Below are 14,477 nucleotides of genomic sequence, written 5' to 3'. Positions count from 1 at the left end.
TACTCTGAAGAGCCAGCCGTTCCCTCCCTAACACTTGTGGGCAGATCTTGCACCTGTGTCACAGGTGCACAAATAACACAAATAACCCCTTGTCCGCAGGGACACGTTGGCCAGTGCTGTGTCTCTGGCACGTCCTGCAGGAGAGAGCATGCCGCACCTAGCACACTGGGCTCTGGGGCTAAAGTATCCAGAAAGTGAAGGTTTGTCCTAAAAGTTGCAAAAATGATGCAGAACCTGTGGTAGCAGAGGGAGAAGAGCCCCTCCGTGTCTCCCAGGGGTGCTCGAGGTGACTGCTGGTGGAGGAAGGGAGGAGGACTCTGACTGACATTACACCAGCATCACTGACAGAGTCATTTTTGCCTCTGYCAAACCCTCCCATGTCTCACTTACGCAGCTGGGACCCTTTCTTAGAGTACTGCTGAGGATGGGGGAAAGACGGAAAAAAGCCTGATCCAGAGCCAGCGCGTACGCMGGCTCTACAACATCCACCTGCTGTCAAACGCTGAGCGGCTGGCAGGAAATGACAACATCTGTGAAGTATGTGCTAAGGAAAACTCCGCAGCCTCAATTACTACTAATTACTCGGGGCCCATAAAATCCTTTGCCTGGGTGTTGAAAAGTCAGCACCAGAACAGGGCCTTCATCCTCCCTGCGAGGAAGACAAGGGTTTCTTTACCAGCCCAGAGAAAATGAAACCGTGACAAAAATAAACAGAGCCYGAGAGCAGCCCATCGGCAGCGCTGCTCCCACTGTGGTCTTGTCTCGCTCTGAATGGGGTCTTGCTGCCAAAAATAATGCCTGTCCTTGCTCCTGGGTTTTCAGCAGACATTCACCGACAGGAAATCCTAAAATAAACCACTTCGGGTTTGGGTTTTGTTTTTGCACTGGGATTTTTTTTTCCAGCCCCTGTCTTCTCCTTCCTGTCCTCCCTCCTCCCCACCCTGGTCAAGGCCAGACACACATGCTGTGGCTTGGGACTGAGATTTTTAGATTTTTTCAGGGCAGGGGTGCAGCACGAGGATACACAAACTTGTTAAAAAAGTAACTGGCTATTTGCCTCCAGCTCTGGGGTTTTGTGTGCATGCAAGGGAATGTACAACGTGGTCATGCCTCCCAGGACTTAGCTGACAACCACCGGGCAAACAGAGCGGGGACTTGGGGCCACGCTYTCTCCCCAGAGCTATGTAGGGAGTCCTAGGGCTACCAGTTTCCCAAGGTGGGCCAAGGGGCAAGGAGAGATGTTAGGAGCTCAACCAGCTCCTAGGACACCATGGGTGAGCACCAAGATCCAAGGCTGCGTGCCTACAGAGTGCGGGAGGCTGCAGCACTCAGAATGGGGTTAGGTTTCAGGTGGGTTTGGAGCTCAGCTGCCAACAGCTCTGGTTTTATGATGTTGCACTGATGGGAGACTTTAGCCTCAGATGGCAGAAATGTGGTGAACCCCTCATGAGACCTACAGACATGTTATATCACATCCAGACCAGACTAGAAAGATAAATCTGCTGGCTCTGTTTGCGTGGGAATCTGACTCACAACCAAGACTACACAGCAGTGCTAGCAGTGGGGAATTTCACAGGTTTTCCCTTTCAGACCAGTTTGGGCCAAAGGAAGATACATTTATCGGAGGAGGACTGCAGCCCCCCTTCAAGCTTATTAGCTCACTGTCTGGGCAAAGTCTGGTTCCCATCACACGCTGCAGGAACAGTCACACAACTCAACACACTCCAAACACATTGCTCCACAGTCCCTGTCATACCCCTAACCGGTCTGAGATTTTGCTCAGGCTTCTCTCAAATTTTGAGTGAAACCTTTAAGACTGGGAGCAGCAGTGGTGCTTGCAAAAATATGTCTTCATTCCTGCTGCTCCCCTGTAGACATGCACTCCTCCCACAAGCCCGCTGCCCACTCTGTGTGCAGAACGGACCCTGCATGCCCAGGTATTTCTCTGTGCGTGCAAACAGGAGTTTTTCCATACATGGCAGGATATCACCTTTTCAGAAGTTGGCCCATGACACCTGCACTTTGTTTAAATGTGTATTTTGGGCATCCTGAATCCGCAAGCCTATGTTGCTAGTAATCATAGTACTCAATCCTCCATTTTTATAACCTTCCAAATTTAGGAAAATCTTGGACATCTTGTCAAATATTTTTCTTTGGGTTTTCTCTGGAAATAAATTGTGCTGAGCTGCCTGGATCTGCCCTGCACTTTGCTCTGGGCTGAGTTAAASGGTTTTTCTTACATCTGAGAGGGAAATGTGCAAATACTACTGGAAAAATGTGAAATCAGCCCATCCAACAGGGCTGCTGTGGTTTAACTCCAATAAAGCAATGTCCTATGGTAGACTATGTGCAGCCCATTAAACAGAATACCCTCATGCAGTCTTCACTTTTTAAACTCCTCTCATGCATTTGGTCCTCAAAATGATTTCCAAGACTGTCTATGCTCAGGACTTGTTACACTGAACCAGTGACTTCTGGCAGAGGCTGGCAGGTGCTAGCCTTAGATTTACGAGCAAATGCCAAAAACGATCATTTAGAGCACAGTTTCTTTGGGCTAAGATGTGTGGTGAAGAGCTTGGAGGAACAGAGATGAATGCCTGTTTGGTGGCCTCTAAACATGACTACAGTAAAATGAAGATATACATAAAAGATGAAAGTAGATGTGAGCTTTATAGTGTTTCAAAAAGAGGGTCTTTCTTATTTCAGAAATAAGGAAGACGTAATTGCTCTGTGTGTGGGTGCATGCACGCGCACGCACRTTCTTCACCATGGGCCACTGTATCAGTAAACCACATACAGGGAGCTCTGGGGAAGTTCAAGCCAAGCTATGAGAGGGCAGCAAACGGCCAAAGGGAAAGAAGAAGATAGTGGCTCCCGCCACAAAACTTGCTCAGCGTGGCATTTTGCTACATCCTCGATCCTCAGGGAGGATTAGTGAGGCTGGCGACTTCCCAGTGACTCTGGGCTGGCTTCGAACAAGGTGTTACAGACACAAACCGAGGTCTGTGAGGGAGCCAGGCTGAAGGAGGAAATGGGCTCAGGCATCGATCATGTCTGGTCGCAGATACTTGCTCCATGTTTGCAGGGTCCGCCAACCCCAGAAGCCAAAGAAAAACTGAATGACAAATTCCCAGGTGAAACAAAATGCACAGAAGGTTCTTGGAGGTTCTTGGAATTAATCAGAACTGTAAATAGCAGTTTTGATGCTGGTTCAGGGCATCACTATGATTATGGAAGGGTTATTCCTCAGTTTTAAAATATCAACTCACTTGCTGTATTTCGTGCCCTGATGGAACCACGGGAACAGGTCTCCAGCCTCTCGAAGTGCCCAGAGGGATAAGCTGGGCAGGTTGGCAAATGGCCCCACAGCTCATGCCATAGCATTGTTAAAGGCTTCTGTGGCCTGGTCAAGGTCTGAAGATCATCTGGTCAGTCCCTGGCCCACARCTTGGGTGGGTATGTGGGGTGGCTCAGTGAATATGGCCAAAGAAGAAGGAAGGGCTCAGCCTCCCCTCCCCATTTTCTGATTAGATCCCCCGCATGAAGTCTTTTTTTATTGGGTTATGCATGAAGGAGACCAAAACTGCAGCCTCAGCAGCTGAGATGAGAACATCAAATAATCTATGAGAGGCTTCCTGCGCCTATACCCCTTGGGGAACAGCGACCTGCTTTGGCAGTGTTTACACACTGTATCTCTGATTTGCACCTTTAGTGGCTCCCAGAGTGAGCTCTGGCTGTACAGCAGCTAGTGATAAAAAATGAGGACAAGTGCACAGAAACCCAAATTTATCGCTGGGGTTTCCTCCCAACCATTACTCACATGGACGAGCTGCTCTTGAGTSTCATATTCCTTTGTGCACCCTTCCCAGTGACAGTTCGTCTCATAAATAACCTCAGGCTCCTGTTTACATTCATCCTTATCTAGATCTTCTTTCAGGTCTGTCAGATGCTCCTGTAACACACAACAGTGCATTTTATAAGGTGAGCTTGTTTCATCTGAATTCCTTCGTCACTCATAGATTAAAGGGCAGGTATCAACTGATCACAAAATCGCACTCATTKTGGCAATATAACATCCTTGATTAGAGTGAACTAATGAGTTACGAGGTTTTGGTAGAGATAGATCAGAGCTAATGACAAGACAGGAAACACCCCCAAGCCACAGTGGCAGTGGTGCCTGGCTCCAGCCAGGTCATGGCCAGCCTCAGGAGAGAGGCTGGAGAACACRAAAAGGCTGCCTTTTGAAGTCTGATTTTGTCCTTTGCTGGAGCAAAACTTCTGAGCTGGGGGGAGTGGAGAAGGACAAGCATGAAGAAGCCCCAGAGCAGTCAGAGTTTAGTGGTTAAACTTACCTCATTTGGGYAGGAAGGGGCTACTTTTTGCATCATTCGATAGGCAACAAAACATGYCTAACCCTTACCCAGCAGTTTGCAAGTCCAGGGTGCTCCACAGGGACAAACTAATGAGCCCTCAAAGCACTCCACTGAGATCAGCGAATTTGGAAGACCTTGTGATGAGTGGGCTTCAGAGCAGAGCTCCAGGGGCTCTGGCTCCAGCCRGAGGCCCACTGGGATTTTCATAAATGAGCTTGATTCTAGGACCCTGTTATCTCTCTCCTTAACTTCTCTGTGCCCTGAGTGTGTCAGTGCTAAATGAAGTACAGAAAATTTTCACATTCTGTAGCTATGAGGATTAAAGCACTGACACCTGTGCAGTATTGTAACCTGGAACAGAAATGCAAACAAGAACAATTCAGAGGAAAAGACAACTGTCAGCCTGGCATGGGTCACAGCTGTTTACCAAACAGACTGGAGAGCAGTGCACCAGGCAACCAGCAGCAAGTATTGGCCTGGGAATTTAGCAAGACAGAAATCTGCAGGCTTTGGCCCTCTGCAGTCCRTTTCGTCCCAGTTGCTCTCACTGCCCAGCACAGAGCATCCTGCCTCGGAGGCAGCTTTAGACAAGAGCCTGTCGGGTAACTGACCACATCAGATGCTTTTCTCTTGATCTGACACCCCAGGTGGCCCCATGAGTACCGAGCCACAGCCAGACTCGACTCATACTGTCTCTGATCTGCCTGGATCAACCCATCTGGCTGCCATCTCCTTCCCCTCCAACATCTTCCCAACACGTAGTGAGGGGTAGCAATGATTAACGACTTAATGGCATTCTATGCCTTGGGAAGTAAGATGTGCTGTATGAAAGTTCAACAGTTTTCATTAACCAGCTCATGACAGACATGCCAGCTGTGACTTTTCAATTCAACAGTTTGGATATGGAGAGAAAGAGATTTGTTTTAATTAGTTATTAAAAAAAAAGATATTGTAAGGTGGCTCCTGGGACAGGAAACTGTAGTAATATACAGAAGGATTTCGGCAGATTCAAAGTGTATCAGAATCTGAGAAATTTCAAATAGTATTTTTYTTCCTGAAGCTCCTATATGGTGGAGATGTGAACATTATTTTTGATGTAATGTTTCTCTCCACACAAAGTCTGGTCTGTGGAAAATTTAAGTTTTCTCCTAAAAATATTATTTTGCCAACATTTTTTTACTTTCTGTTAAAAAAATGAAYTGGAAATATTTTAGTTGTGGAACAGAACTGAAATGTTTCATTTCTGGTTTGTCCAACATTAACCTGAATCTGTACTGGAGCAGTACTTCAGGTCCCCCATGCCTGGTGCTCCACTTTGTCCCGCAGATCTTGTTCTGATTACTTCTTTCAYGAGTGCAAGCCATCATGGAGATACTGTCTGGCCAAGGATTTTGGACACCCAAACCACAGCTCACATGAGGCGTTTCCAATACGGCATTTCCAAAACAAAACTCACACAGGTATGCTTTCTGGGGGATAGCTGAACTTTTCATTCTGCACAAAACGTATCATTCAGTAATCAGCTTTCCACTAGAGTCTCAGGCAGAATGGGGATCCCCAGATTCAACAAGCTGCCTTTACTCAGATGAACTGAAACGCAGACACTTGCTACATTCAGTCTTCAACTCTGTGCTCTTGCCAGGGAACGCACTGTCTCTTATGAGGTATATCTTCAACCAATACAGAAACGCGGCAAGACCTGAAGTCTACATTTCCCTCCGGGTATTGCTCCACAGATCTCATTAGGGACTATCAGACAACCAGCATACATTTTCCTTTTCTTAATTTTACCTTGTTATCAAGCCTCCTTGCAACACTTCAAGTGATTCTGCGCCCCCCCCAACCTTTGGTACTTATTTCACGTAAGATACAGTGGACGAAATAGTGGGGCCGAGCTGTGTGGATGATGCTGTACAAGCACTCCTGCTGCTGGGAACACATCTCTCCAAATCCATGCAGAGAAAAGGAGGACGATTGCTGTCGAGCAAGCAGCTGCTCTTCCCACAGCTCCTGTGCTATGGATGCTTGAGAAAGCAGGTGACGGCTTTCTTTTTTTTTTTTTTTTTTTTTTTTTTTTTTCATTTGCTACAAAAAACAAACACGTGGTGATACTAGCCTGGGTAGTGGCCAGATTGGTTTTTCAGGGCATGTGCTTTTGCAGCACTGTATAGATGCACTCCTAAACTCAAAGCTCCAGAGAGATGCCTCTTTGCCCTAATCGTGCTGACTACAGCATGTTTATCTTTCCCTGATATGCTATCTTCATCAATTTTACCAGCCCCCTGATGACTGCACATGTTGCTGTCCCCATGCATCATGCTGAGACCTGCTCCTGAACCAGGGCAGGAGGAGAAATTTGTCATCAACTCTTCCATTCGCTTGACAATAACATGGCCTAATATTTCATGAAAATGAAGTGCCCAGAGCACTCCTGATAGTTTACAGTTGTGATAAAGGACGGTCAGATGGATACTGTCAGCCATTAAACAGTTTGCAATCACAGAGCTCCAGAAAGAAAGCAAAGGCCTTTGGGCCTTTCTTGGTGTCAATGTTGTGTCACCAGTGTAAAGAATGTTGCTAGGAGCAATTCCTTGTTGAATCAAGAAGTCTTTTTTTTTGGCAACCTTTTTACCTACGTGCAAGATTCTCTTGTAATCTATGCTTGCTCTGAGACACCAGTACTGCTTGCTTTGCAGTGCAGAAAACTCCAATGCCATTTTTAAAGCTGTCACACTTGAAATATTCTCTCTTTCTTTCTGTCTTTTCAAGCACAGCAACATCAAGGCAAGTCCCAAGCACCCTCGAATGCTTCACTCCGTCACTGAAACTCTGTCCTGTACCTCACTGAGCTTCCCAGATCAAGAGACGCTCGCCTACCCTGCACACAAAATGTGCAGAGTGTTGTTCCCAAAGCTCACAGCACGACTTGCACCAAAAACGTTACCTGTGTGGTTGGGGACACTGGTGGCAAGCCCTCAACTTCAGTCTTGACTTTGCTACGCTTGTTAATTACTGGATTGACTGTGCTGCTCACAGCCGACTCGCTGCTCTGCTTGCTCTAGGAAGGAAAAACCAGAAGAGAGGTGGCATCAGGGTTTGGGATAAGGGATTGACTGCAGCCTGCATCATCATAAGGAGTTCACAAAAAATCAGTCAAGAATGAACTTCTACAGCAGCCAAGGGCAATGATGCACTGGCCTGCTGGCCTGGGGTTTCAGGAGAAATTCAGCCCATGTCCAGGCATTTGCCCGGGAGACAAATATGAACTGGATTTGTGCACAGCAGAAAGAGGGCAAGAAAGCAAAGAATAAAGAACATCAGGAGCTTTGGCGCACTCAGCAGTGTGCTTTGCCTCTCAGCTGCTCCTCCGTTTCAGAGCTATCCTGTCCCCATCAAATTCATCAAAATATTATGTAAGCCCCACTCAGGCCACAACTGTATTTCTCAATGTGCTGAAATGACTTGTAGAAAAACTGAACACAGCAAGAGGACAGTAGGGTTCTGGTTACATGTGAGGGCTCCYTCACCCTGGGTGCATGAAAGGGTATGTGTATTTTGCTCAACTCTTAAAAAATGAGAATGACTTCAAGAGAAAAGAACATTCAGTTGTATGTGTATAAAACCGGAACATTAACGTTTTAAATTTGCTCTAGCTAATTGCTCAAGGTTGGTCATGCAAGTTATTAAACAGAGGTAAAACTCCTGCCAGCCACATTATTTTAGTAGTCAGTTTGTGAGAAGAAAACAAAACTAATCAATCAAATAGCCTTCAATAGCAGAGTTTGCAGTGCAGCAGCCACGAGAAACCCTAAAACAATAAACCAGTCTGAAAAGTTCAGTGTAATACAACTAAAAAAACAATTTGAAATGAATGTGAAATGAGGTGAAATAAGTCTTTTGGGAGAAAAGCAATTGCTATTTAAACTTCCAAGAAACAAAAATGGAAGRGAAAGTGATTAAAATTACCCTAGACATATTCACTAACCCTCAGTGYGTGTGTGCGTGCATGCACATCTGTGCGTGAATACACAGGTACACGCATAGATATATTTGAGGTTTCATACACACGCAGTATTTCTAATTCTCAAAACTCAGCCTCTCATTTTGCAAAACTTAATAGTAAAAATCAACAACAAGKATATTATGAGAGAGAAAACCATCTGACCTGATTATTGAAAAACAAGGAACAGTACCTGAAATAGAGGTCCAAGGTAGGATACAATGATTTGTTAATGAGGAAAGGAATAAGGTGTTTTAAAACCACCAATATGATTCACATCAGCAGAAAAAAGGAAGGATGGATTGGTGAATGAACTGACTAAGCTTGATTCATGGTGCTTGGGTGCTTATCTAGCAAAACACTTCAGCCTGTGCTCAATCCCATTGATTTCAATAGTACTTAACATGTGTTCAAGGAGATTTGTTGCCTGAGATGATCCTGCATATCATGTTAAGTGCTTTGACAGATCAAGGACTTTGATTCTTGCACAGGTATGTACATGTGTGTGTTCAAGGAAGAGAGGTGGGCATAATATTTGGCTTCTACCAGTCCAAAAGTGTTTTTTCAGGATGAAGAATATGCTACATAAAGAGAGAGCATGAATAAAATGACAGTTAAACTATGGGTAAAACCAGGGGAAGTTCTGCCACCAACAAGGGCAGCCCTCACCCCACAAAGAGCACATCTGTTTCTGTCCAGGCTATGCACAGGAGAGAGCTGGGCATCGCAAACGGGRCAGGTGCAGCTCGAACCGACGGTCGGCTCATACCTGACTGGAGTCAGAGATGCAGTTGCTGTTGCTGCTGATCTGAGCTGGTGGCGGGTTGACTGAGATGACAGCCATGTGCTGCCGCGAAGGGAACGTAGGAGACGGCTGGATCAGAGGGGGGGTGTGTCCAAAGGCTGAGCTCAGTCCTCTTTGCTGGTTCAAGATCTGCTGGTATGTCACTGGATTAATGGGGTGGGGAAAGCTAAACGCAGGGCTGCAACAGTGACAGGAAGAAAAATGAGAAGGAGTTATTTTAAACAATATTTATCACATTGGCTAGTGATTGATTTCAAGTTTGGCCAGGACTTCCTGGAGACTCCAGGACACAGGGTGCAATGTCCCAGCTGTATGTCTTTAATACCACAATAAGCCCGACAGTCTCTTTTAATGCAAAGACAGGATTTATCTCATGTGCACTTCAGCAAACTTGTGAGTCATTTTGACCCACCTATCAGACTGACTGTAATTTCTTTGCTTCTGATGGTTAAAACTAGCCAAATGGGCTCCTTGGCAGGGAGTGTAGAACAGGGACCAGCATCTCGCTTAACAACCCTCAAGGCTACAGACTTTTGCAGGCTTTAAGGTTAGGGTTATGCTACCTTCAACATAAAAAAAAAATGTATCACCTGGCTCACCTGGAACAGATCACAGCAGGGACGACTAACAATCAATTTAATATATTCCAAAACATGCAATTTACTCTGCATTCAGGTGAGTAGACTGCTGGCTCAGGAACTGCTAAAATATGTCACCCTTCATATGTAGGTCACCGGTTCAGCTCCAATCTAGGTCAGTGGTGACCAGAAACAAGATCAGCTCTTGGTGGCTTGGGTGCTGATCAGTGTAAAAACAAAGCACTAGTTTTGGTGAGAAAAGTTTTAACTCCTAGGAGTAATTTAAGTTCTCTTCACAGAGATGGAGAAACACTGGAGATGCTGCAAGTGTGCTCTGTTCCCTTTACTCTACATGAGACACACAAACTACGGACTCTCAGCCCTAAAATTCATTATTTGACGCCTTTAAAACTTGGGTGCCATGAACCCTTATCCTCATAGTATTTTCTCTCACATCAGTAGAACTGCCCACAGTGGAAGTGCTCAGAGAACAGGGCCACAGTCAGCAATACAGTCCATTTTCCATTCTGTTTTAAGAGAAAGTTCCCATTAGTTCCCATCAMTAATTAGTGATGTATTAGTCATCACTAATTGATGACTATACAATTAGTATTTCTATTCGAAACCAGTTAATGACAACTTGACTAAAAGATTAAGGAAGAAAAAATCACTCCAGCGTTAAGAAGTTCTGGAAGTTAAGCATGTGCTACAGCAGAAGGAGATCTGAGAGCACGCTGCTGCACAAATATGATGTGGGTCTGAAGAGGTGTGAAAGGGTTTAATTCCTGCCACTAATGCATTGTTAAAATAATAATAAAAGTCTTTTTAAACAGCTAACAGTTATCCTAGCCTAATATATGTAATACATTTTACCGTTGTTTATATTTAAGATGTACCTTAGAACACAACAGAGTTTCAAATTATTTTATTTTACCCCTAGAGGCCTCCAACTGACCACTGGGTCTGAACCTGTACTCTACAAAGACGCTGAAAATAYCAGTTTCTGCCTTGAAAAGCTTGAAATCTAAGTACAAGATGAGATGCTGTAAGTGTGCCCAGCTAAGGACAGTGGGCAACAGGGGAAGTAAAATGTGATTAGCAGACAGGCGGTTCCTATTTCTTTAAGAAGGCATTATGTTAGATACTGCAGTCGATTTCTAAGTGATGCTGCCAGAGAAAGTAACTGATAAATTAATGTAACAACTATTAATGGCAATGCTTCTATTTTTCCCCTACAAATGTTAGGAGTGCATGATCTTTATAAGGCCTTGCTTTACATGTGTAAATTAGACAGTGTAAATTAGAACCAACACATTTAACTGTTAAGTAATAGAAAGAATAACAACCTTGTGAAACTTGGGTTAAGCAATCACAGCAGGAATTGACAACAGTGAGCTTCCTAATATAAGTGCTTTTTAATTAAGATTTGAGCAAAACTTTACTCAAGGGCTTAAGGTTTTTTTCAAATATGCTTTTAGAATTAGGCTCTTAAACCCATCCAGGCAACTATTTAGGTATTTATTTATTTATTTTACAACTGTGGTCAATAATTTGGACAATATTTTGGGGCAATTTCTTAAATCAGAGGATTTATCAGTTGAACCATTCACAGTGAACATTTTATAAGATGAACTTTATCTCCATTTCTGCTTGTGAGGAGAGGCAACCATACAGTAATTACTAGAAAGCTGGTAATCAATATTTCTATCCAGCACCCCTCCGCCCCCGCCACATACTCTGAAGTACCCTTCCACAGGCATAAAAGCTGATGGGGGGCTTTGGTTTAACACATGACACAATCCCAGTGTACAAAAGCAGAAGTTTCAAGGAAGGGCCAGAGTGCGAATATTTTCCTTGCTGGAGTTTCAGTCCTGTTGGTGAGATGATTGTGTAGCTGAACAGACCTGCTCCAAAAGCTTTACCTTATTGTCCCTGCAGATAAATGGCCATACGAGCCACTTGCTGCAGAACTGCTCCTGGAGTTGTTAATATACGCCACAAGCGAGTTCGGGGAGGTCCTGATCATCGTCTGAAGATCAATGCTGGCATCAGACAGTGGGGAGATGGAGAGGGCTCGCTTTCGGCTTAATCTTGGAGTCACCCGYGGGCTTGAAAACCGTGACACTGCAGGAAAGAGAGGAGGGATAAAAAGCATAAACTTTGTCAGATAAAATCAACAGGCTGCTCGTTTCCTGCAGCAATGTGCATGAAATAAGTTATCTGCTGACACAACATGGATCTGGGCTGTGTGAAAAGGAGACTCTGCATTCTCAGGCAGGGCTTGTGTTTCAAACACCAGCACTCCCCGCGTCTGGTGACAGGAATGAGCAGCTCAGTCTGCTGCTGTCGTGGTCATCCTCGCACTGCAGGGGCAGGGCTTGGTACAGCGACATGCGCAGTGGTCTGACGCAGCCTCTGGAGGTCATGCATCACGTTTGCTTTCCCCAGCTCTGGAATGCAGGGTGGTTTTCAGGTACAGTTGGTACATGCTTAACTTTGACATGCAAGTTATCCCTAGACCTCCCTGGATCAAGGCCTAGATGTCCAAAGTCTGCCCTGTAAATCTGAACACAACGGCCTCTGCCCATGCCTTGCTGCAAGGTCTAGGTGTCAACCTCATCAGCRTGGCAGTTTGGCTCCCAGGAAGGGTGACACCAACCACATCTTGGCCCCTTGCAGAATGACAGGAAAACGCGGGCAAGGAGAACTCTTCTGACCTGCCCCAGCCCACCCTCTCCAGCACTACTGTTTTCGCTGGTCGCCAGCTGCAATGCAAAATGCTGCTGATGTGGCTAAAACGTGCTCCTAGGGACCGGACAACGGGGCTGGAAATCATGGGCTGGTCCTCTGTGCCTGAGCATCTCTTCCCCAGGCCGGGTAGGCAAAGGAGCCCTCCCACATGGGAAATGGACGGGAGGTGCTGAGACCTACTGCACTCGTGACTGCTGGTGCTGTGATTGAGGGGCAGGGTAAGAGGCAGGAGCGGAGCAAGGACCAGCTGCACTTTGATCGGAGATTTCCTCTCAGGTCTGTGCTGAGTGACATGGGTCAGGCAGTACCGGGAATGCTCGCTTGCTTTGTGCTCCTTGGAGGATAAACAGAGGCCTGTCAATCACCCCCTTTCATCAGCACTAAATTAACTTAAAATTAAAGGAGAAAAAGCCCCTGAAGACTTCTGTGAGCACAGCCATTCTCATTGACTTAGTAGCAAGAAAATCAGGCTCACAGAGCAGCACATCAGAATGGCAACACTCAGGAACTGCACGTGTGCATCTGTGTGCGGCAGGAGCGGAAATGAAACGGGCGCTAGCGCAATGCTCACCATCCAATTAACCACGGTGGCGAGGCTCCAGCAGCCCCAAAAGTAAATTAAGAGTTTTAAGAAAACCAATTTGGCAGCTCAGACACAAAGTTCAAGCTCTTCCCCTCCAAGGGGACCAGCTAGYGCCTGGACCCTATTAACGACTGTCAATCATTCAGGCATGAGGTCATTTCCAACTCTGCCAGTCCCGTTTGTGGATCTGAAATACATGGCAAATTACTACTGTACTAATTTGGCCTCTCCCTGCATTTCAGCACTGCTAACTGGAACAACTGACTTCATCATTGGGAAATTCTACCCTGGCCTAAACCATCTGCAAACCAGTGGGATGGCACAGACTGGAGTCTATGGCCTTGATATTAGAGTATCAGATCCAAAGCCTGTCTGAGCCCTAATCCTATTTGGAACTGCTTGTCTCTCCAAAGCATTGAGAGCAGCTTTCATGTAATGAGTCATGTATGTTTTAAAAAAAAAGATTTCTAAGGGTAAAAGATGCCACTTGGCCATTCATTCCCCTACTGCTCCACACTAGGCTGATAACCCCTGTAATCTGTAATCCACCCAAGGGTGCCAGAGGACTTGGCTTCTTCCCTTGCTGAGCGCAGCACAGCATTACTACCTGGCTTTTCCAGTGGCAGTTTCCCCAGAAAGCTGCCTTGAAGGGTTGTTGTAGATATACTGGATTAAAAACTGTGAAGTAATCAGCATTTTCCCAAGATGGCAATATGAGCTCTTTTCCTCTAGATGGTTATCACTATTGGTTGCCATATCACCAAATACAAGCCTAGCACTGTGCAAGCAAATGAACTTCCTGTCCTGCAGACAGTGTTGACATGAGAGAAGGTGAATGGGATGCACAACAAGGTAAAACATATCCTGGCAGTGTGACCAATTAGTTCCTTGATTTGTGTTGGCTCGCAGAAGTTTGTGTCAACATTCCCCYGAGACCCACGGCTGGATTTCAGTCTCCTAGTGTCCATGACTCATCTGTGTACTGAAGAGGCTCTGTCATTACTGAGTCTGAGCACTGTGTAATTAATGGGGTTTAATAACACTGTTCCCTGTTACCCATACTGTCCTTTACTGCACAAGTTAAATAAATTGCTCAAGGTCAAACTGAAAGTCCAAGGCTAAGTTACCACTTGAATTAAATACTCTTGTGACTATTGTCCTATATCTAAAAGTCTTCAAGAGCTGCTGGCTTCCATGCCTTTACTGCAAGACTAACAATACTAGGAATTTCTCTTAGAAATCAGGCTGTTGCATATGTACTGAACACTTTTTTTTGCAGTATTTTGCATAACTAAGTTTTGCAGGCTCACGGGGCTGGAAGAACCTCAAACACATGACTGTGAAGACTTGAGAAACAGGTGGCAAACACAAAAGCACACACAACCAT

At 45.4% G+C, this 14,477-nt stretch overlaps 1 protein-coding gene across 1 annotated transcript in view; it reads right to left on the bottom strand.

The window, feature by feature from the left end:
* The window catches only part of GLI2 (GLI family zinc finger 2), a 149,970-nt gene that overhangs the window by 18,386 nt on the left and 117,107 nt on the right, over positions 1-14,477 (bottom strand). Inside the window, exons 5-8 of the mRNA XM_085311004.1 lie at positions 11,679-11,880; positions 9,143-9,356; positions 7,318-7,431; positions 3,821-3,952 (exon numbers count right to left, since the gene is read on the bottom strand). Coding sequence (XP_085167130.1) covers positions 3,821-3,952; positions 7,318-7,431; positions 9,143-9,356; positions 11,679-11,880 — 662 coding nt within the window. The remainder of the gene's footprint in view (positions 1-3,820; positions 3,953-7,317; positions 7,432-9,142; positions 9,357-11,678; positions 11,881-14,477) is intronic.

The sequence above is a fragment of the Rhea americana genome, unplaced genomic scaffold (assembly GCF_003343005.1).
Source record: "Rhea americana isolate MKP2758 unplaced genomic scaffold, rheAme1 scaffold_33, whole genome shotgun sequence".
Taxonomy (NCBI): Eukaryota; Metazoa; Chordata; class Aves; order Rheiformes; family Rheidae; genus Rhea; species Rhea americana.
This window is presented reverse-complemented; position numbering and strand designations above follow the sequence as displayed.